Genomic DNA, 22,363 nt, shown 5'->3' on the forward strand with positions numbered 1-22,363 from the left:
AGAAATAAGTACCAGGCCATATACTTGTTGTTCTAAAAAATCGAGGAAAAAGAACCTTCTTCTTCCCTCTAAAACCTTCTTTTTCTTCCCTTAAGGTGGTTAAGTACCAGGCAATATTTCTGTTGTTCTAATAACCGAGGAAAGAATCTTCTTCATCACTTTTTCCCCTTTTAAACCTTCTTTCTCTTCCCTCTAAAACCTTCTTTTTCTTCCCCCCCCAGAAAACTTCTTTTTCTTCACTCTTTGAAACACGTAAAAAAAAAAGAAAAGATTCTCTCTCTTCCCTTAAGGTGGCTAAAACACCAGGCCATATATTATTGTTCTAATAACCGAGGAAAAAGAACCTTCTTTCTTCTTTTCCCTCCTTTGAAAACCTTCTTTCTTCTTTTCCTTCCCTTTTAAAACCTTCTTTCGTTTCCTTCCAAACTTTAAAACCTTCTTTTTCTTCCCTGAAACAAAATTTTAACCTTCTTTTTCTTCCCCTTAAAACAACTATGAAAACAGAAGATTCTTTTTCTCCCCCCTAAGGGTGGCTAAAATACCAGGCCATATATTATTGTTCTAACCCTAAACCGAGGAAAGAAGCTTCTTTTTCTTTCCTCCCCTAAGAAACCTTCTTTTTCTTCCCCCCTTGAAAACTTTCTTTTTCTTCCCCCCTCAAACCTCTTTTTTCTTCGTCCTTTAAAATATTCTTTTTCTTCCCTTAAGAAACCTCCTTTCCTTCTCCTCCCTATAAATATTTTTTCCTTCCCCCCTTTAAGAAACCTTCTTTCTTCTTTTTCCTTCCCTTTGAAAACCTTCTTCTTTTTCTTCCCTTTAAAAAAACTATGAAAACAAAAGATTCTTTCTCCCCCTAGGGAAGCTAAACACCAGGCCATATTATTGTTCTAATAACCTAGGAAAGAACCTTCTTCTTCCCTTTTTCCCCTTAAAATCTTCTTTCTTTTCTTTCCCTTTGAAAACCTTCTTTCTTCTTTTCCCCCCTTTAAACCTTCTTTCTTTTCCCCCTCTAAAACTTTCTGTTTTTACCTTTAAACCTTCTTTCTTTACCTTTAAGCATTATTTTCTTTTTCCTCCTTCTTAAGCATTCTTTCTTTTCCCACTAAAAAACTTCTTTCTTCTATATCATTTAAACCTTCTTTCTTTTCTCCCTCTAAATCTTCTTTTTCTTCTTCCTTTAAGAAACCTTCCTTCTTTTTCTTCCTCCTTTTAAAGAAACTTCTTTTTCTTCCGTTAGAGAGTTAAGTACCAGGCCATATTGTTGTTCTAATAACCTAGGAAAAAGAACCTTCTTTTTCTTCCCTCTAAAACCTTTTTTTTCCTTCCCCCTTTTAAACCTCTTTTTTCTTCGTCCTTTAAAATCTTCTTTTTCTTCCCCCTTCAGAAACCTCCTCTCTTCTACCCCTTTGAGAAACCTTCTTTCTTCTTTTCCTTCCCTTTTAAAACCTTCTTTTTCTTTCCCCCTCCTTAAACCTTCTTTTTATTCCTCCCTTAAGGAACCTTCTTTCTTCTTTCCCTTTAAAACACGTAAAAAAAAAAAAGAAAAGATTCTTTCTCCCCCCTAAGGAAGCTAAACACCAGGTCATATTATTGTTCTAATGACCTAGGAAAAAACCTTCTTTTTCTTCCTTCTTAAAACCTTCTTTCTTCTTTTCCTTCCCCCTTTTAAACCTTCTTTCTTCTTTCTCCCTTTAAACCTTCTTTCTTCTTCTCTCCCTTTAAGGAACCTTCTTTTTCTTCACCCTTTGAGAACATTCTTTTCCATCCTTTAAACATTTTTTCTTTTCCCCCTTTAAGAAACCTTCTTCCTTTTTCATTCTTTAAGGAGTCTTCTTTCTTTTCCTCCTTAAACCTTCTTTCTTTCCCCCCCCCCCTCAATTCTAAAAAAAATGAAAATTGTAAAAAAAAATTACTTTAAATTGATACAAATACAAAACATATACACTTATTTCTTTCGGACCTATTGAAAAAACGACAATAAATGTGAAAATTTCCCCTAATATACTATAATAATACATTTCCAGGAAGGTATTTCTCATCCACCCTTGGCCATTTCCCCTGTCGATCTCCCCCTTGGCCCATCTCCCCCCTTGGCCCATCTCCCCCTTGGCCCATCTCCCCCCCTTTGACCCTCACAAACACCTACACCCTTGCCCCATCTCCCTTGTCCGACCCTCACCAAGACCTACACATATATATATGCTAATTTTTCTGCATTCGCCAAAATGTATACCATCGCAGAGGACGTAATACAATAAAAAAAGGGTTTCCTAATTTAGGGTTCTCAAAGTTCTCATATTTCGGGGTTGAGAGGTTCATGCTCCCGGTTTTAGTTTTTAATGGTTTCGGGTTCAGATTCCGGATATAGGAAGAAGGTTCTCAGGGGTGTCAAAATTCGGATTCCGGGTTCAGGTGTAAGGTTGTTGGGGTGTTAGATGTCAGATTCCGGGTGTCAGAATAAGGTGGTAGAGGTGTCAGAATTCGGATTCTGCGTGTTAGAGTGTGGTTGCGGGGGTGTCGGAATGTGTTGCTGGGGTGTTTAAATAAGGTTGCTCGGGTGTTGGAATGATGTTGTTTGGGGTGTTGGAATGAAGGTTGTTTTGGGTGATGGAATGATGTTGTTTGGGGTGTTAGAACTTAGATTCCGGGTTTAGGATGAAGGTTGTAGGGGTGTCAGAATTCGGATTCTGGGTGTTAGAGTGTGGTTGTTGGGGTGTTGGAATGATGTTGTTTGGGGTGTTGGAATGATGTTGTTGTTGGGGTGTTGAAATGAAGGTTGTTGTGGTGTTGGAATGAAGGTTGTTTGGGGTGTTGGAATGATGTTGTTTGGGGTGTTGGAATGATGTTGTTTGGGGTGTTGGAATGAAGGTTGTTTGGGGCGTTGGAATTAAGGTTGTTCGGGGTGTTGGAATGATGTTGTTTGGGTGTCAAAATTCGGATTCCGGATTTAGGTGTAAGGTTGTTGGGGGTGTATGAACTCAGATTCCGGTTTTAGGACAAAGGTGTCAGGGTGTTAAAACTCAGATTCCGGGTTTAGGAGGAAAGTGTCAGGGTGTTAGGACTTAGATTCCGGGTTTAGGAGGAACGTTTTAGGGGTATAGGAAGAGGGTTCCGGGTTTTGGAGGGAGGTTTCAGGGTGTTATAACTTAGATTCCGGGTTTAGGGGGCAGGTTGTTGGGGTGCTGGAAGTCAGATTCCGGGTTTAGGTGTAAGGTTGTCAGGGTGTTATAAATTCAGATTCCGGGTTTAAGAGGGGAGGTGTCCGGGTGTTAGAACTTAGATTCCGGGTTTAGGAGGAAGGTTGTAGGGGTGTCAGAATTCATATTCCGAGTTTATGTTGAAGGTTGTTGGGGTGTCAGAAATCAGATTCCGGGTTTAGGAGGAAGGTTCCTAGGGGTGTTAGAAGTCAGGTTCCGGGTTCAGGTGTAAGGTTGTAGGGGTGTTAGAAGTCAGGTTCCGGGTTCAGGTGTAAGGTTGTAGGGGTGTTAGAATAACGTTGTAGGGGTGTTAGAATAAGGTCTTAGGGGTAAAGGAAGTAAGGGATCAGGACGTACGAGTAACGCTTTAAGGGTGTTAGATAAAAGTTTCAGGGGTATTGAAATAATGTTCTAGGGATCATGATTTAGGTTCCGGGGTTAGCTTTAGCTACTTTTGAGGAGAGAGTAGGAAAGAACTCCTCGCAGACAGGGACTGAACTGAACAGCCCGGAAACCGGAAACTGGGGACGATCCACTCAACACAAAAAAAAAAAAAAAAAAAAGGAAAAGGAAAGGTTTCGGATATTGGGTGACGGTTTCGCATTTTAGGGTGTTAGAACAACAATATATGGCCTGCAATTTAGATATATTAGGGGAAGTTTACTTTTTTCTTTTTTTATGCAGGACAAAAAAAAAAAGAAGAAACACAATTTATGAATAAGAAGGAAAAAAAAAAAAAAAAAAAAAAAGAAAAGTAAGAAAAATTTTTAAAATAAGAAGAATGAAAAAGAAAAAAAATAAAGGATCATCATTTGTGTTGTGTAGTAGACTGATCTTGCTATGCCCATGAAGTTAGCCAACAAGGGAAGGGTGGTATGCAGTACCTCCTACCCCCCCCCTTCCCCCCTAGGCGCATAAACGGTCCGCCCCTTTTCCACAATATGCGCGACGGACATACGCAAGAGTCCCTTATTTATTTTTTGTTCTGTTTTTTTCACATCCCCCTTTTTTTTTTTTTTTTCTGCGTTCTGTACAAACAAGAAAAAAAAAGGGGAAAAAAAAAAAGGAAAAAAAAAAAAAAAAAGGGAAAGGAGGAAAAAAAAGAATAAATAAATAAGTTTATAAAAAATAATTTCGCAACACCGTACTCTTCTCGCCCTTCATTTGTAAACTTTTTCATTGAGATTAGTGTTTTTCCTTTTTTTTTTTTTTTTTTTTTTTTCTCCTTTTTTTGCGCTCTCGTGAGGAGGTGTTCCCTTTTCTTTTTTTTTTTTTTTTCCATAAATTAGAAGAACCGAATTCCAAAATTTATCACCATCCCCGCCACATCCCCCTTAAACGAAGATAAGAGGAGGAAAAAAGCTACGAGCATGGGCACGCGAACCGTTCCCAACATCACCCAACGTGTTGCGCAGCCAAAGTGGAAAACTATTGGCAGGTGACTTCACCAGGTGTTTTCCATAACGCCCCGAACTAGGGTGACTACACCAGGTGTTTTCCATAACACCCTGAACCAGGGTGACTTCACCAGGTGTCGTCCATAACTCCCCGAACCAGGGTAACTTCACCAGGTGTTTTCCATAACGCCCTGAACCAGGGTGACTTTACCAGGTGTTTTCCATAACGACCCAAGCTAATCCGCCTACAGATCTCATAACGATACCACTAACATATCCCATAACGATACCACTAACATATCCCATAACGATACCACTAACATATCCCATAACGACACCACTAACATATCCCATAACGATACCACTAACATATCCCATAACGACAACACTGACAGATCCGATAACATAATTGATAACTGAGTTGATAACTGAGTTGATAACTGAGTTGATAACTGAGTTGATAACTGAGTTGAGAACTGAGTTGATAACTGAGTTGAGAACTGAGTTGATAACTGAGTTGAGAACTGAGTTGATAACTGAGTTGAGAACTGAGTTGATAACTGAGTTGAGAACTGAGTTGATAACTGAGTTGAGAACTGAGTTCATAACTGAGTTCATAACTGAGTTCATAACTGAGTTGATAACAGAGTCTATAACGACGCTGATAGCAGATTGTTCACAGCTCCCTTAGAAGGTGCGTCTGTGTGTGTGTGTGTGTGTGGAGAGATGCTCTGTGTGCGCGCGCGCAAACCGAGCAGAACAGTCGAAACCACGCACTGGATCGATCATTCCACACGCAAAAAGTGACAACGTGTGTATATATAACGAACACACGAATATATAAGCATAACACCGACAAGGAACATCCCACTGGAACGACTACATCGCCGCAACAATGAAATCGACAGAAACGAGCAATAGTAACAAGAACTTGTTCTTCCTTGCGCTGAGCAAGAACAAAGCAACCATTTATGAGTATGATGTCCGCTTCAGCGGTTGTATCATAAACGACATAGAAGAGGAAATTAAACGGAGTGAAGAAAATGGTGTGGCGTTACCTAACGAAAGTACCAAACACGAATGCATAGACATGAAAGAAACGACCGAAAGCAATGAAACCCGAAACCCTTCTTTTACACAAGTAAAAAAAAATGGAAATAAATTTAACAATGATTTTGTACTGAATCGGGGAATTCGTATTTATAAAGAATTTGATGATGTGGAGTTAGCCACTTGCACAAATGATTATAAAAAAATAATTCTCGTGAGAAAATCTAACTTACACGTGGCAGAAATTATAGACCTACGACAAGATGATGATGCGAAGAAGGAAAACCACCCCTCCTGTTGCTGCTCCTGCTGCTGCTCCTCCTCCTCCTCTTCCTCTTTCCAAATAAAAGCGAAGACGCCCATTAAGGCTATTTGTAGCAGTCCCAAGGATAGTCATCTGGTATTGTACTGTCAGTATAAACCGGAGGTATCACCACATAATTTGTTCATGTATAAGATTGGCAAGGCGGCTGATCCGAAGAAGAAAAAAAAGAAGAAAAAGGGGAACGATGACCACGTTGTTGGTCATCAGGTTGGTGGTAATCATGTTGTTGGTAATCATGTTGTTGGTAATCATGTTGTTGGTAATCATGTTGTTGGTAATCATGTTGGTGGTAATCATGTTGGTGGTAATCATGTTGGTGGTAAACCTGTTGGTGGTAAACCTGTTGGTGGTAATCATGTTGGTGGTAATCATGTTGGTGGTAAACCTGTTGGTGGTCATCATGTTGGTGGTCATCATGTTGGTGGTAATCATGTTGGTGGTAATCATGTTGGTGGTAATCATGTTGGTGGTAATCATGTTGGTGGTAATCATGTTGGTGGTAATCATGTTGGTGGTAATCATGCTGGTGGTAATCATGTTGACGGTAATCATCCTGTTGGTGGTCACCATGTTGGTGATAATGATGTTGGCAAAGGGACGAATAAAATGTCGAGTCAAGGCCACCACGCAGAGGAACACAGCGACCACGAGGACGGCGCAAGGGGCCAGTGCGATAATCATTTTGATGAAATTCCCGTCCGTGTGGACACGCTCAAAAGTTATAGTAGTAAATTGTGGCCTTTCTACAAATGGAGCGAGAGCGAGTCTATATGTGTTATCAGAATTAACAACACCATTTACATCTATAAGGAAAATAATTTCACATCATATGTAAATAAAATGACCTTGGAAAATTTGGAATTTTTGGATGTGTCCCCTGAGCAAGGTAATAAAAAAGGAGGAGGTGGACAAGGAGGTGGAGGTGGACAAGGAAGAGGAGGTGGAGGTGGACAAGGAGGAGGAAAAGAAGGAGGAGGAAAAGAAGGAGGAGGAAAAGAAGGAGGAGGAAAAGAAGGAGGCGGACAAGGCGGAGGAGGGGGAGTGTTTATCGCGACGTATGAAAGAGGATCTAAGGGTAAACCATCCGTTTTTAAGCTTTTTAAATCATCCGATTTTGGAAACCACGTGTACTCCAAGACTTTTTTTAATTCAGATGAAATGAAGCTTAAATGGAACAAAAATGCCAGTGCAGTGTTGTTAAATGTACACACACAGGTGGATAAGGAGAAGCAGTACTACTATGGACTGAGTAATTTATTTTTTATCGAAACAAATAAATTTAGCGAAGTGAATATAATGACTGATCGAGGACAAATCTATGATTATATATGGTCCCCTAATCAAAACAAGTTTTACGTTTGCAAAGGAGACATTCCCGCAGAAATTGTTTTGTATGACAAATGTGCTAACGTAGCTCATTCCTTTGGAAGGCATAAATTTAACACCCTAAGATTGAATTGTTCAGAGAAGTTACTTTTAACAGGTGGGTTTGGGAATTTAAGTGGAGACATCACTTTATGGAACACTTCCACAAAGAAAGAAGTCAGCAAAACAAAAGCATCCTGTGCAGTGGTGTGTGAATTTTTTAACGATGGAAAACATTTCCTCACCGCAACTACCCACCCAAGACTTCGCGTCGATAATCACTTGAAAATTTTTACGCATGATGGTTTTATTGTTAGTAGAATTAATTTTGAAGAATTATACAAGGTTATTATTCTCCCTTTTAACAAGATTAATTTTTCCGAATCCGATGCATCTTTGGGTATTTACATGGAAAATTCTACGCAGGAATTATACATACATAAACAGTTAGGTATTGATTCGAAGAAAACTGGCGTTTATCGTGCTCCTGGAACTTCTGCCACGGCAAGGTTAACTTTAAATGGGTTTATGAATGCCAAGAAACCAACACAAAGGGCGATCAAAACCAAAACACCGGGTGCCAACTTCGTGCAGCAGAAGGAGAAAAAGACGACGAAGACAACGTCGTCGAAGAAAAAGAAAAACAAAAAGAAAAAGAATACCCAAACGGACGAAAACGACACACCCGGGAAGGTAGAAGAGGACGATATGCAAAAGGAAGAATCGTAGGAATATTGTCACAGGAGTAAGGTCATCCTAGCAAAAAAAAAAAAAAAAAAAAAAAGGGGAGAGGTGGTAACTCTCCCCCTCTATGTTGTGCCGCTCTACTTTGTTGATGCTTCCTTTTAAAGGGGCCAAGAACGGGGGGTAAAAAGAAAACCGCCTGAACATCAGGATAACTGCGCGCGCTCCCTCCACCGTATGTGCATGTGTGCGTTAGTAGCTTCGTCTGGTGGTTTCTTTCCTCCTTTTTGCTTTGTTCTACCCGCTGGTGTTCACTTTTTTTTTTTTTTTTTTTTCTTTTTTCCTGCTGGGGGGTTTCCCCCTCTTAAGCCAGATGGGGTACTCTTTGCATGTGCCAACCGCTGACTGGTTACAACATTTTTTTAAGTAAAGGCAACTCTGCCGTGCACGTTCATTCCCTTCTGCTTGAAACATCCTACGGGGTAATACTTATTAATGCACCCAAGGAAGAGATAGGTATTAATATATTGACTGAAACTACGTGGCGGTACATTCGTCCCCTTCCTTTTCCCTTTGGAAAAAACGATGTTCTCCTGGACTCGTGCCGACAGAAGATTCACTACGACTTCTGGCGCCTTGTCGGGTAGATCACAACTGAAACGATTCCTACCCGATAAAAAAGAACCCGTTTAAAATTTTTTTTTTTTTTTTGGGTTATTTTAAAAATTTCGAGAAGGCTATAAATACTATATGCACGGAAGGGGTAAAAGAACGTGTAGGAAAAAAAACAAAAAAAAAAAACATGAAACCTTCCGCCAGGCTAGCATATATATTAATGCACATGCACCTAAATTATTGACAAATGTGGGGTTGCCGCTGTACATATGCAACAGCCGTATCGCGTGACCTTCCGTGTGAGGACGACCACTCTGGGGGAGCACAGTAGCCCCCCACCACTTCACTTCTTCCGCAAGACTTCCTAAAAAGGGGAAAAAAAAGAAATCCTCCCTGTGCCGATAAGCTGTATGAAATGAAAATACATACCCTGTTCAAATTCATCCTAGTGATATGTTCCGCTCTGTTGCCCCAGAATCGATGCTACAGAAGTAGCCAAAAATTCCAACTGGTAAGTACATTCAACAAATTTGTGAAGAAAAGAAAATGGAATTTCAGACCACACGTATCTGCAAACCCACCAAATGAACACCTACAGAATTTGAAATACGTGCGGGAGGTAACGAATGCGAGCATACAGACATGTAACGACGCATTGAAGGAATGTAACGGTGATGTAGAGAAGGCAATTGAATTGGTTCGAAGGAGTGCGAAAAATACATCGTTTGTGTCTACCAGTGTGAAGGTTAAAACGGAGGGGTTGGTTGGTTCTCAAATGGGCAAGGACAGAGTTATCATGTTGGAAGTTTTAAGTGACTCGGATTTTGTAGCTCGAAATGAGAAGTTCGTTCGATTTCTGCGTACTCTCTTGTCCGCTTCACTTGCAGAGGGCTCCCAGTCCTCGATACAAGCAGCGGATAATGAAACAAAGAACGAGAGGAATAATGTTGTGCTTACCTGTGAGGGCGCTACCTCACCGGGAGCGACAGAACTCTTGAGTCTACCCTATGAAGATCATACCGGAGATTCAACCACCACGGTGGGCGAGCAGATAAACTACTTGAGGAACATATTTCGAGAGGATATACGTATCGGACGATTTGCCAAATATGAGCGGAAAAATGAGAACCAATTTTTACATTACTACATTCACAATCAGGTGGAAGAAAACATCGGGACGTCTGGCGTCCTGCTAGTTCTAACAGTCGATCAGCTTCCAGAAAAATTAAAAAGTAAAGGAGAATGCATTTCCGAAATTGCAAATGATATAGCTCTACATATTTTATCCGCCAAGCCCGTCAGTGTGTCCATCTCTGATTTGCCTGAACAGGTTGTGCAGCGTGAGATGGCTATCATTCGGGAATCCCTGCAGGTGTTGAAGAAACCTGAGAACATACTGAACAACATGATTAACGGGAAAATGCGCAAGTTCTACAACTCCGTGGTGCTCCTCGAGCAGGTGAAGCAACAAACCGGGTGTCACCATTTGTCTTTCCTGCCTATTCGGAGAAGTGTAAATTTGCTTGCATGATCACCTGAAGTTTACGTTTTCCCTAATTGCGATTTTTTTTTTTTTTTTTTTTTTTTTTTTTTCCATCCCCTCAGGAGTACATGTTGGACGATACCAAGCGGAAGGTCTCCCAAGTCATTCGCGATTTCTGCAAGAAGCATGACATGAACATTAGCGTTAGCCACTTTGATACATTCGTCATTGGCGAGAAAAACATTTTGAGAGAGTAACACATGGGGGGAGAGAACGATGCCGTGCGCCCTGATATAGGATGTGCGTTTCCTTTCCTTTCCTTTTCTATTTTTCTTTTTTTTTTTTTTGTGATGTTCATTTTCCCTTTGGAAGGAAAAAAAAAAAAAAAGGGCAATGATTTATATATTGCTCATTTTTTTTTTTTTTTTGGGGGGGACTCCCGTTGTGGGATACTTGCGCGGTAAGTGCATGCAAGAATGGGCGACGAGCAGGAAAGGCATGACTGACGTTATGAAGGCAAAAAAAAAAAAAAAAAAAAAAAAAAAAAAAAAGGCCGTAAAATGGGAAGGATATTAATTAATGCCAAGATAGCAAATCATTAATGGACTATCTCGGAGTGGAAAAAAATTGAACAGACCCTTTTTTTTCACCAAGATGGGTCAAACGGATTAACATAAAGAGTGAGTGGGATCCCAAATTTTCGATTTACTCATTATCTCATGCTTGCGCACGGTGTGGAGGGTACGAACGGCTTGTAACTTTTTCGAGTAGTTGGGCCACTTACCCAACTTTGCAACAATTTTCAGAAGGAAGAATAAAACAAGTGAAGGAATCAGCCGGAGTAAGCACAGCAGGGTAGGAGGAGAAAAGGACGCGGTGAAGGAGGAGAGCAAAAAAGAAAGGGGGCACAAGGTACAGAATTCAAGTGGAAAAATCATCGTCACCGCACTGAAACAGGGGTATCTCTGTCCCTTCCCCCTCCATACACATACACCCTGAGCTGTTGCAGGCAGAATGAACAAGGAGCACATCCTCTTTGACAGTTTCCCCCTGACATTCCTGAGTGAAGAGGTAGACTACAACAACTTCGAAGATGAGCAGGAGAGGAGCTATCGTGAAAAAATTGCAAAAATTACGGAGGACTTGAAATCCCTAAAAATAGAAATAACAGAGAAGCATTCCATAAGGAGCATGTTGGAGGAAAAAGTGGCAATGTTGCAAAATGAGGAACAGATTAAGCAGAACAACCTAAAGTATGTTCTGAACTTTTGCGACAAGCAGATGTATGAGCGTGAACTGGGGGCAATTCACAAAGACATAGGAAATGTGAAGAAGCAGATCCAAAATAGCAACTGCAAAATCAAGCTCCTCATCGAGAAGGAATTCAAGGTGAGGAAGCACCTGCAGCTGAGGTATATGGAACTCTACGACGTGCTCAACGAGCGAGCTCGGTACATCCTCACTGATTATGTAAAACATCGGAAATGTGCCTGTGCGATATTTGCCTACCGTCAAGAGGGGAAGGACCAAGCGCGAGGGGCCAACGCGGAGCATTGAAGGGAGATAACGGTGAGGAAAACGCCATGAAGAAGAACCCCCCAATGGTCTACAACCCCAGGAGGAGGGGTACCCCGTGGATGTCAACAAGCGTTTCCAAAAATGTCCTCTTAAGTGGCATACTCATGTGAGCACGGCTATTTGTTTTACCTTTTGATACCCCCACCCCCGCATAGTTCCCACTTTTTCAATTATACGTGGGGGCGACCACATACGTACGAATGCATCAGCCGGTATATGTGTTTCCGTTTGTATGATGGACAAACCCGAGTGTGGGTCACTGTCCATTTTTTCATATATTAATTTAATTATTTTTTTATTTTCTTATATTTTTCTTTATTATTTTTTTTATTTTTTTGTCCTCATTTTTGTGGGATCCCAACATTTTACGCACGTTTTTTCCCAACAGGGATATAAGGGCGTTATTTGGATTTACAAAAAAATTAACAAAAAAAAAAAAAAAGAATATATGGTTAAAGTGGGGCATGCACTGGAGGTAAGGAGTTCAAGGACATGGGGGCCTAGGTCAGCTTGGCCCTTTCCAAAGAGGACTACCCCGCCGCATAACCATACGCTTTACCCGAGGAAAGACGAAGTGGAGATCCCGGCGAACCTCCCGTAGGAGGTAAAGCGCGTACCTATGTTCACACAAGAAGAGGTGGAAATTAGCAGAAAAAAGGAATTTCAAAAAGGGAATTTCGTTTGAACCTCTCCTAGGTGACATCTCGGACTGTCCGTTCGCCAAGTGACCAAAAGGGATGTCCCTTTCCTTCCAATTTTCCATTTTCGTGCCTTTAAAAAACTGTAATATGTCTAGGTATATTTTGCGCAAGGTTTGTAAATTATCGTTAAGGTTTAGTTCGTCATGGAGGACTGATCCACTGCTTTGTTTTGTTCGCTCAAATGAAGGAAGCAGGTGGTGGAAAAATCTGAGATGCTCCAAGTGTTCTGAATCAACAAATGACGATAGGATTTTTGTGAACCACCAGCGTACCACCCCACATATCTGCAAAGCGTATTCATGTATGGTGTAAATTATACACTTGAAAAAAATACCATAATAACTTACCAGAACGGGAGGACACGTGGCATCATCACCTTTTTGTTTCGTCTTTTCCTTTCTGGGGTATGAAGAGGCATCATCCACGCCGGGCTCACGAATGCTGGGTAACCCATTTGCAATCCATCCTTTCCTTTTCGTTTTAATGCCCCCTTCTGCCGATGGGCGGGGGTAATACCACGTATTACGAACGTGTGCATACCCTTTGAGCAGTCTGCTAACCCTCTTGGTGAAATTGTTTTCTTTTTTTCCACTATATTTTACTCTAAAACGAGTGTACTCATGGAAGAGATATTTCAATTCTCTGGCGAGATAATGATCTAGAGAGCGCAGCAGTTTTGATATTTCTTCCTGTGTTTTTTTTTTTTTTTTTTCCAAAGCGAATGTTCCTTTCCATTCATGGCTACCCCCAATTGGTGAATTATTCTTCTGTCCAATGCGCCTCTTCAGGTGGAGCGGTAAAATTACATTGCAGACCACCTCGAGGAAAAAAAAGTTACAGTTGCATCGGCAATAAAGCACGTTCCTTAGTCCATTGGAATAAAAATGTATGTAGATTTTTTCGCTATATAATTTGTCCAACAGATGCAGCATGTGTCTGGAATGAACTTTATATTTTTCCATTTTTCTTTTCAATTTTTTGTAAAATATTTGAGGCGTAAATTTTCTGAACTGATCATAATTTTTTTCTGTCTCTTTATTATTTTTTTTCCTGCCTCTTTCAAAGAGGATAAACTCGAGGTATGTACTTTTGTGGTGGGAAAAGCAAATTCCCTCGGGAAGGTACCCCATATGAGCCTCTTGCATGTTGATGATCTTCTCCATCGGGTTGGACATTGTTTGTATGGGTCCCTCCCCCCCATCTTGTGGACCATCGCTGCGATGGTTTTTAGTTGTGTGCATCCCTCCTTTCACCATCTCCCACCACGTGTCACTGCACAGTTGATACCCTCTGACCAAATCTAAACAATACGTGAATAGGTTTGCCCGTACGACAACGCAGTATCGGCTCCTTAACCACTCCACCAGAGAGAGATACATATCCTGCAGATGGATCATAAGGAACGAATTGTGCATGGCGTAGTAGTAGGCATTTTTCCTAACAACTGTGTTAAACTGTTGCTCTATCGTTTTGCTAATTGCGGTACTCTCACAAGTACTGTTCTTCTTTTTCACGCACAGAAAACCAATAAGCTGATTAAATGTACAGACGTGAGATGTGGCCATGTAGTTGTACGACTTGATCTCCAAAATTTTATCAAAAAATTGGAATTCTTCCTTCACGTACTTTAAAATTTGCTCCTTTGAAGATGCATGCGTTTTTTTTTTGCTTTCTATGTGCATCCAATTTGAGGGTGCTTCGGATGATAAACCTTGTGTGGGCACATCCTTACAGTCGGTTGAAAGGGCGATTCGACTTAAACATTGCCCATCCTTCTTTCGGGCCCTTTTGTTCACAACTTGATGATCTCTCTTGAGGCACATATCCAGGTACAGGTAGAGGAGGGAATTTTTCATGTTCCAGACATGCTGACACTTGGCGTCCACCTTGGCTAACTCGTTGATGAAGTGGTTCACCCGTTCGTGTAAGTGGAAGCTTCTCCTTTGCCTAAGCACACTCACCAGATGGTAGTAGTGATTGTAGCAATTGGTGTTGCATAACAGGCATATGCATACGCAGGTTAAGGTGAAGTATGTGTCTTGGCATGGGGGTAAATTGCATAGATGTACATTCTTCTGTCCATCTTGGTTAGACTTCCCTTCACAGGAGTTCCCCTCTTCCTTCTGTCGTCTCTCCATTGAGGTGTTCGTGTTTGTACACTTTTTTCTTTCCGCAGGAGATTCACAACGGCACGCCCTCTTGTGGTTCATTTTGTGCAGAAATTTCCAAAGGGGTGAATTCTTTAACCGTTCGTGTTTTTCAATGGTCAAGAGTTTTTTTGCTTTCCCTGTAAATTCACTTGACTTGTTCAGGTAGCTAACACTGCTTACACAATTTTTCCGACATTTCCAATTGGAACACACCTCACTGAGGTAGCGAAGAGACTTTTTACAAAAAATTAGAACTCTTTTTTTGTCGTCTCCTGCGGGGAACTGCGCATTGGCATCCTCATCGATGAGATGGACATGGCATAAACCGCTGCGAAGAAACTTGTGTGCAGCTCGAAGTGTCAGCTTGTCACATCGTCTTCTCCTCAGTTGTCCATAGAAAGCTTTGCAGTCATTGGTTTTTTTTTTTTTTTTTTTTTTTTTTTTTCTGTCTACCTGTGTGGCAAACTGGGAACAGCGTTCCCCTACGTGGCGTCTTCTTCCCTTCCATGGATCCGTCTTTGTGAATAAGAGAAAAAACAAAAACAGAAAAAATAATTTGTCCTTCCTTTTGATAACTCTATTTTCTCGATGAAAGAGTGATATAACATACGAGGCGAATTCGCCAAAATACTTCTTCTCCCTTCCCCTCCCATTAGTATATAGGAGAAATAAAATTTTTAAAATGAAGACATTCCATCCGCTGCAATTTTGATTTGTGCATCCGCAATTTTGATTTGTACATCTGCAATTTTGATTTGTACATCTGCAATTTTGATTTGTACATCTGCAATTTTTGCACAAGTGAGGTTGTTCCTCCAGGGGTGCATCTTCCTCTAAATTGGCTGACGAATTTTGTTGTCCCTCTTGCAACACAACTGTCCGAAAAAATCTCGTCAGCTCCTCATCCTTATCCACTCCCCCCAAATGAATAACCTTGGAGTGAAATAGATTGTTCACACTTAATTCATCACATGAGCAAATTTCTATTTCATAATTTGTGCGCGCTTCAGCAAAGAGGAGTCTACTTAGCCTGCTCACCACGTAGTATGCCAAGGCTCCCTCTAAAATGTTCACCGATGTTATCCTTTTCTTACTCGCCAGCACGAAGGACGCAAATTTTACCATCCCTGTTGTCCTCGTTTTAAATAAGTACGCAGACAGAAGAAGGAAGAAATCACTAATTCGGCTGGGGCATAGTAAATACAGGAAAAAAAAAAAAAAAAAAAAAAAAAAAAAAAAAAAAAAATGGCTACTTATTGTGCTGCCTTATCATTACATTTGCATCCCTCATACTGGGGGGGGGGGCGTATAATAATGGCACATTACAAAATAGCACTTTGGAAAAATGTTCATATGAATTGTTAATCTCGTTTGTGTCGAAATCGGAAATGCGCCAACCGGCAGTGCCCCTCCATGTAGTACTTACTCCTTCGGAAGCAGGAGGGTTTGGCCACTGCGGAAGGAGTTCTAAAAGGGGAGGTTGATTTTGTGGGGCAAATTGATGAATGTACAGAGGAGAGGCACATGTGGCATACGGAAGAAGCCCCATATAAAGGGGGCGAAGGGGAAGGGTAAGCAAGTGAAACATCAGTTTGAAAATGTTCAGGGGGGTGAAATTTCCTTCATGTGAGCAGATAATTTGTTTATAAAATGTTCTTTTCCTTTTTTTATATATTCATCATTGCACAGAAGCATCGTACAAAATTGCAGTATTTTCCCGGTCTTTCCATTTACAGTTAGCGAGAGGGTTGTTCCCACAAAGGAGAATTTGTAGAATGTGATGAGGCAATGGTTGACTTAAGGGCAGATTGGGCGACTGGTCAGTCCATTCGCCTGTTGTGGTGTAACTGTAATGATGTGCCACCTGGTCCAAAGGCCCAATGATGCAATGTCATTCTGCTTAGTTTGCCTCCGTCTGGGTCCACGTAAAGAGCCGCACCCCCTTGATCTCCCACACGCCTCCTCGATAGATCAACACAAACGATCTAGTTGGGTGCATTTTATTCGGGGGCAAATGAGATAAGTTGTGATGAGTTCTGATTATGCAAAACCGAATAGAAGAATGTGCAGGAATGGCATTCTGGATTCCTTCACCGAACTGTGTTACGAATAGTGCGTTCATTTGGGCGAGTCAAATTATTGTTCCTTCTTGTGGTAGGTGAATGAAATGGTGCCAACGTATGAAAAAAGAATAAAATAGAAAAAGGCATTTCACAAATTGTCTTGCGATCATGTGTACTATGGCAGGGCTAAGCAATATGTGGTGACAGAACGGAGCAGCTTAATGCGCAAGATGGCTGAGTAGACGCAGTAAATTTCCTGGTCCAATATTGACACATGGATCCTCTTACTTTATGGTGTCATTTGTTTGCCTTCCATTTTGGGTGATGTTGCATTTGAGGGATCCGAATTGAAACTTTCCTTTGGAAGGGAGGAAAAGTGAAATGCAGAAAATGAAGTGAAAAAAAGAAAAAAAAAAAAACACGTAAATATGTATTTATGCATATACATGTCTATCACCTGCCATGATGAATGTAACCAAATTGTGAGGAAGAAGTGCATGCCACATAAAGGTGCCCCCCGGTTGTAGACCACTAAGGGGATGTGTTTTTTTTTTTTTTTTTTTTTTTTCCTTAACATTCAGTGTCGACTTTCCCCTAAAATGTGAATTACGAAAAGTTCATCTGAGTGGCTGTAGATATTGTTATATAGACAACATTCCATGAAAAAAAAAAAAAAAAAAAAAAAAAAAAAAAAAAAACGCAATGAAATGTACTGAACAGTGAAACGAAGAGTGTTTAACATTTTAATATATACATACTTTAATAGTTACCATCCTTAAATAGAAGAACGAACGGCGGGATTTTCATCCCTAAGAAAAGTATCCTGGGGAAGAACCCCCCACCAAACATGAAGCTCTCTCTCCACTGGATGATACTTTTCTCCTGGCTATACTGTACCAATGGTTAAGACTGAATCTGTGCCTGTCGAATTGTACCCGCGTGCATGCACGATCAGGGGTATGCTTATATTCCTACCCGTGAGAAATTCGTGGCCCAGTAATGTGCCTTGCGGGGGAGATTCCTAAAGGCCAAATGGAGCCCGTTCACGTGGGTGAAGCAGAATTGTGCTAATTTTTCACGATGATTTGGGGCCCATTTGGATGGACAATTTTTTTTTTTTTTTTAAATTATTTCTTTTTTCTTTTTTTTTTTTTTTTTCACCACAAAAGTGATGCTAATTAATTTGTGTAATGTGGAAAGTTGCATACGTGGCTGATGAAAAAAAAAAAAAAAAATGCAGTACAGTGTAATGTACTGTAGTGTGTTGCACCATGGGGAGTGCACCTTTCAATTGAAAGTACATTCGTTCGTAGTTGCACACGCATTTTCCCATCTTACTAGAGCTATCATATATCCACACGAGCGTGAACACACAAATTGCTTGGCCTTCCTGCAGGCACGGAAGTTGCGGATAGACCCTCGAAAAAGAAGTCCAAGTTGCTTAACCCATTCGGTAATCCTATAACGGAGTGCGCTGAATGGCAAGGCCGCCTCTTGACACGGGGAAAGAGCGCGAGGTGTTCTTCATTTGTCCATTCCCGTGTCTATTTATCCTCGGCCATATCTTTTTATTCCCCTTTCTTCTCTCCGAAGCTAACCTACGTTTAGGGCTGAGGAAACGAAGAAACAGTAGGACACACAACTCCAGTTTCAGTGAATCAATTGACAGTTCCCATGTGGATTGGGAAGAAGACGACACTTATGACAGCATCAATCCTTATGACTCGGATATTGACATAGGAGATAGTGAAACGGAAGATAACTCAACGAGCAAATCCACTTTAAGCTCCCCCTCAACAGAGGACCCACCAGATAGTCCCTGCAAAATAGGATTCATGCTACAAGCTACTCTCCCCCCATTGGGGGAGGGGCAATTTCCAACAAAAGATGAACAGGACAGTAATAGAAACATATCAGCTGAAGGGCCAACTGACGATAATTCGGATGCTGTTCCGTTAAAGGGGAGTATAAAGAATATCAACCCATTGGTTATTCTCCCTTCGTCGCCCCCTAAAGATGATGTACCTGTATTACTGAGGCGGAGAGATAATAATAGAAGGAGCCTATCGAAAAAAGAGACTATTAAAAAATTGTCTGTGAAATTCTTAAGAGGTGTTTCTCCTTTTAGGAAAACCTCCTTAGGAACGAATAGCAATCATGGTAATGATCAGAGTGGTTATTACGGAGCGAGCGCGGATGCTGATGTAGGGAAGGGGCCTTCGCATGAGGAAGATTCATCAAAAGAAGAGCCAACGGTGGGGGACTGGCAGAAGTATAGAGCAGGGGGAATATTTGATATGACCGAAGACGATTTAAGAGCGTTAATAACATTTCCTCCAAAGAACCGGAGTTTAGAGACCCTGTTTGATGTGGGGCTAAGTTTAGACGATGATAATGGAGAAGTAGACAGAGGAGGAGCACATGGAGGAGACGAAACAGAGGAAGAAAAGGACGACTCGGTAAGAAGAATATACCTATCATGCCTTGAAGATTTAGCACGTGATACGCAAACTGGTGTAGTTGGGAATAGAGGGAACGAAGGAAAAATTGTTGAGCAATCTCTCGATGAAATGAATATCTACAGTGGAGGTCGTGACAATAAGAAGAAATATGAACTAATGCGCTTAAACACACTTTTTTGTTTGTATGAACAGAAGAAGGAGGAGGAAATAAGACAGAGGAGGTTACATCGCAGGCGTTCTGCGCACGAATTCAGTAAGGATCATGAATCACATGTTAACATTCCCAACGAAGATAACTATATGAATATGAAAGACATCGCAATGAAAGTAAATAACATATTCGATAATGTCAGTTTATCTTCACTGCCAATTGAATTCATCGACGACTAAAATTGGCAAATGCAGTGAAGCGTGTGCCAGGTTGCACATTTGAAGAAGACGGCATCGAATTGGGGGAGCTAAAAAAAGAAAAAAAAAATTAAAATAAACTAAACTAAACTACAAAAGGACAGAATTAAAGGACAGAATTAAAGGAGTGGGAGAATTGAGAAGAAGACCCCAATCGAAGTCGCCACGCCGAAAGTGCCATTCATGAAGAGCCTCCCTCCTAATATAGTGGGTCAAAGTATTTACCAAATTTTCCTTCCCAAGAGAAATAACACATATGCACCGAAAACATATAAAATTTTATGAACATGTTGTGAAGGAATACCCACCCCTTCATAAAAGGAGAACTTCCTTTTTTAACATTTGACGTTTCCATAATGATGAAGAGTTTGATAAGATATTAGAAAATTTATAAACTTAGCGGTTCCCTTATTGCCGCAGCAGACACAAGTGTTGTAGAAATATCTTAAGCTTTTTGTTCTTCTATTTTTTAAAACATACCTAAAGAAAATTTTATTTGGGGCAATGCTAGCTAGCTGACGTAAACTAGCTATTTTTTTTTTTTTTTTTTTTTTTTACATTTGCATTTGCATGACTGTTCATAATTTTTTTTTAATTTCGAGATGATTATTTAAGGACGCTGTCCAGCTAGCCAATTACTCCTTCGTACACATGTACCACCGCAGATGTGTATTTTATTTTCCTCATTTTTTAGACGTTAAACCATGCAAGTATTGTCTGTACAGTTGCTTGTAAGTACTTCGATTCGCCCGTTTTATCTCTGATAAATTTTGACTGAAATAACCCGAGTGACACTTAATATTTTTGCCATTCCCGCTTGATGGACGCGTATAGAATGGGGTTGTACTAGCGCACCGCAAAATGACTGGATGGGTGTGGTACTTTTTCCTTTTGCAATTTTTGCGGAACTACTATTGGGACTTATCCAGAGGTTTTCATCATGATGAAGGGTTCTGTTGTACTTGGTTGGCGCGGTTTTTTTAATGCTTCTCCTTCCACATAATATTTTTTCGCTTTTTTGAATGGGGCTTAAGCTGTTGACCGTTGCGCGATGTCTCATTTTGCACGCCTGTAAATTTTCGCATTTGTGAAAACCAGCGGACTGCTTATATGTATATAAACTAATACAAACCACTTCACGGAATGGTTATTATCTCATTTTTCCGAGGTGTGTAGACACATAATGTGGAAAGTTCCCCCTTGGGTATGACTGCTTTTACTGAACAGAGCAGTCCGGGTATACAACCCTTCTCCCCCGCTGCAAGTGTTTTGATGTTCCTTATTTATAACGAGTTAAGCGCCTAAAAATTTGTAGCAACATCGGTAAGGTGGAAAAAAATTATGAACAGGTAATGCGAAAAAAATGCTTTTTTATGTGCTTGGTTAGTCATGCACATTTTGGTACTTTTTTTTTCAATTCCCCCTTGGTTCAAGTTTTTGTAAAAATGGCTTCATCCTTATTATGTAGCCAATAGATGGGCCAGCTGTGCAGACGGAAGAAAATGTTGTGGAAAGGGTGATGTGCCATCCTTCTTGTAGCTACTTAGAAAAAGTTGACGATGTTAAAAAAAAAAGAAGGCTGAATTTACCTCCCCAATTAACCTCAGTTGAATTGTTCGCTATTCCACATGAAGCTACTTTGGGGGCTTCCATTTTTACACATGTGTGATGGAGCTAAACCGTCAGGTATTTTGCACATACATGGGTATAGCATGCGCATCTTAAGTACACCACATTCTATATGTGTGTGAATATGATGGGAAGCCAAGCAAGCACTCCCTTTTATGAAAAGAAATAAAGAACAGATCTATTTTACCGTTAGTATTTTTCCTTTTCGGCTATTTTGCTTTCTTTCTTTTTTTTTTTTTAAAGAAAGGTCAATATGTTAGCGCGTACTCAGGAAAACAACTGAACAAATCTGAAATGCAGTAGAAAATATTTTTAAAAAAAGAAAATGAGATAAATTGAGATATGTTAGGATAAGGACAGGTAATAAATCTTATGCACTTGTTAACTTCTTTTATTTTGAAGATTATGTACCACGAGGTTGCAGTCCCTTCCTCTTTTTTTTTTTTTTTCTTCTTCTTGCTTTCTTTTTGGGGTTATCTTCAAAGCAAAGGACATGCATGTTTTATACGAAGTTTATATGTTTACCTCCTGTCCTTATCGTCATTTGCAGAATTAAAAAAATGGGGTCTGTTTTGACATGAACTGAGCATGCGTGCACGTGCATTGGTGCGCGTCTTTGTGCACACGATGGGACATATCTGTACATGTCCATGTAGTGACGTATGTAGGGTTCACTGTAGAAGCCTAGCAGAACGAGCATCAGTCCAGATCCCACGAAATGGGAAGCACATCCATGCATCCTCTGGCGATGCATGCAAAAATAGGAAAAGGTTGCCATCCCTCACGAGGTCTACATTTTCCGCATGCATTTTTTCATTATTATTTCCCCCTCAGCTTTCGTTGTAGTAACAGCATTTAAGGGTGGTAACCCCCCTGCAAGCGTCATTTCTACGTGAGGAATTGACAATCTATTGCATGCTTTTGGAAGATAAAAAAGTTCTGAACAATTAACCCCTTTTTCATAACCACAAAGCTCCACGCACACAAAAGGGCTGTAAGCAAATATATAAAAATATTTAAAAAAAAGTTTAAACATTTGTGCTTTTATTTTATTTTATTTTTTTTTTTTTACAACATTTATATTTTAAAATATATTTTACACATAATTTTTCTTACTAAGTCTTTTTAACTTATCGTAAAAACAACAAAACCTTTTTTTTGCGTGTTACATCAGTTGGAACAAGGTCTGTTCTTCTCGAATAAATCTGCATAAGGCAAATTCACGAACATCAAAAAATATACATATATATATATAT

The 22,363-nt window shown here is 40.3% G+C and overlaps 5 protein-coding genes across 5 annotated transcripts; 4 read left to right on the top strand and 1 right to left on the bottom strand.

Moving 5' to 3' along the window:
• Positions 1-5,489: 5,489 nt before the first annotated feature.
• On the top strand, positions 5,490-8,063 carry PKNH_0838000 (uncharacterized protein; the record flags this gene model as incomplete). Its single annotated transcript, XM_002258961.2, has 1 exon — positions 5,490-8,063. The coding sequence occupies one exon, from the start codon at positions 5,490-5,492 to the stop codon at positions 8,061-8,063; it is 2,574 nt and encodes an 857-aa protein (XP_002258997.2).
• Positions 8,064-9,048: 985 nt separating this feature from the next.
• On the top strand, positions 9,049-10,373 carry PKNH_0838100 (elongation factor (EF-TS), putative; the record flags this gene model as incomplete). Its single annotated transcript, XM_002258962.1, has 2 exons — positions 9,049-10,092; positions 10,239-10,373. 2 exons carry the CDS (start codon positions 9,049-9,051, stop codon positions 10,371-10,373), a joined length of 1,179 nt encoding a protein of 392 aa, XP_002258998.1.
• Positions 10,374-11,130: 757 nt separating this feature from the next.
• PKNH_0838200 (conserved protein, unknown function) lies at positions 11,131-11,673 on the top strand (the record flags this gene model as incomplete). The annotated part of the gene is made up of 1 exon (XM_002258963.1): positions 11,131-11,673. One exon carries the CDS (start codon positions 11,131-11,133, stop codon positions 11,671-11,673), a length of 543 nt encoding a protein of 180 aa, XP_002258999.1.
• A 526-nt stretch (positions 11,674-12,199) lies between these two features.
• On the bottom strand, positions 12,200-15,670 carry PKNH_0838300 (conserved Plasmodium membrane protein, unknown function; the record flags this gene model as incomplete). Its single annotated transcript, XM_002258964.1, has 1 exon — positions 12,200-15,670. The coding sequence occupies one exon, from the start codon at positions 15,668-15,670 to the stop codon at positions 12,200-12,202; it is 3,471 nt and encodes a 1,156-aa protein (XP_002259000.1).
• Positions 15,671-17,455: 1,785 nt separating this feature from the next.
• PKNH_0838400 (conserved Plasmodium protein, unknown function) lies at positions 17,456-19,460 on the top strand (the record flags this gene model as incomplete). Its single annotated transcript, XM_002258965.2, has 3 exons — positions 17,456-17,510; positions 18,005-18,061; positions 18,202-19,460. 3 exons carry the CDS (start codon positions 17,456-17,458, stop codon positions 19,458-19,460), a joined length of 1,371 nt encoding a protein of 456 aa, XP_002259001.2.
• Between the last annotated feature and the right edge of the window lie 2,903 nt (positions 19,461-22,363).

This window comes from Plasmodium knowlesi (genome assembly GCF_000006355.2).
Source record: "Plasmodium knowlesi strain H genome assembly, chromosome: 8".
NCBI classification, from domain to species: domain Eukaryota; phylum Apicomplexa; class Aconoidasida; order Haemosporida; family Plasmodiidae; genus Plasmodium; species Plasmodium knowlesi.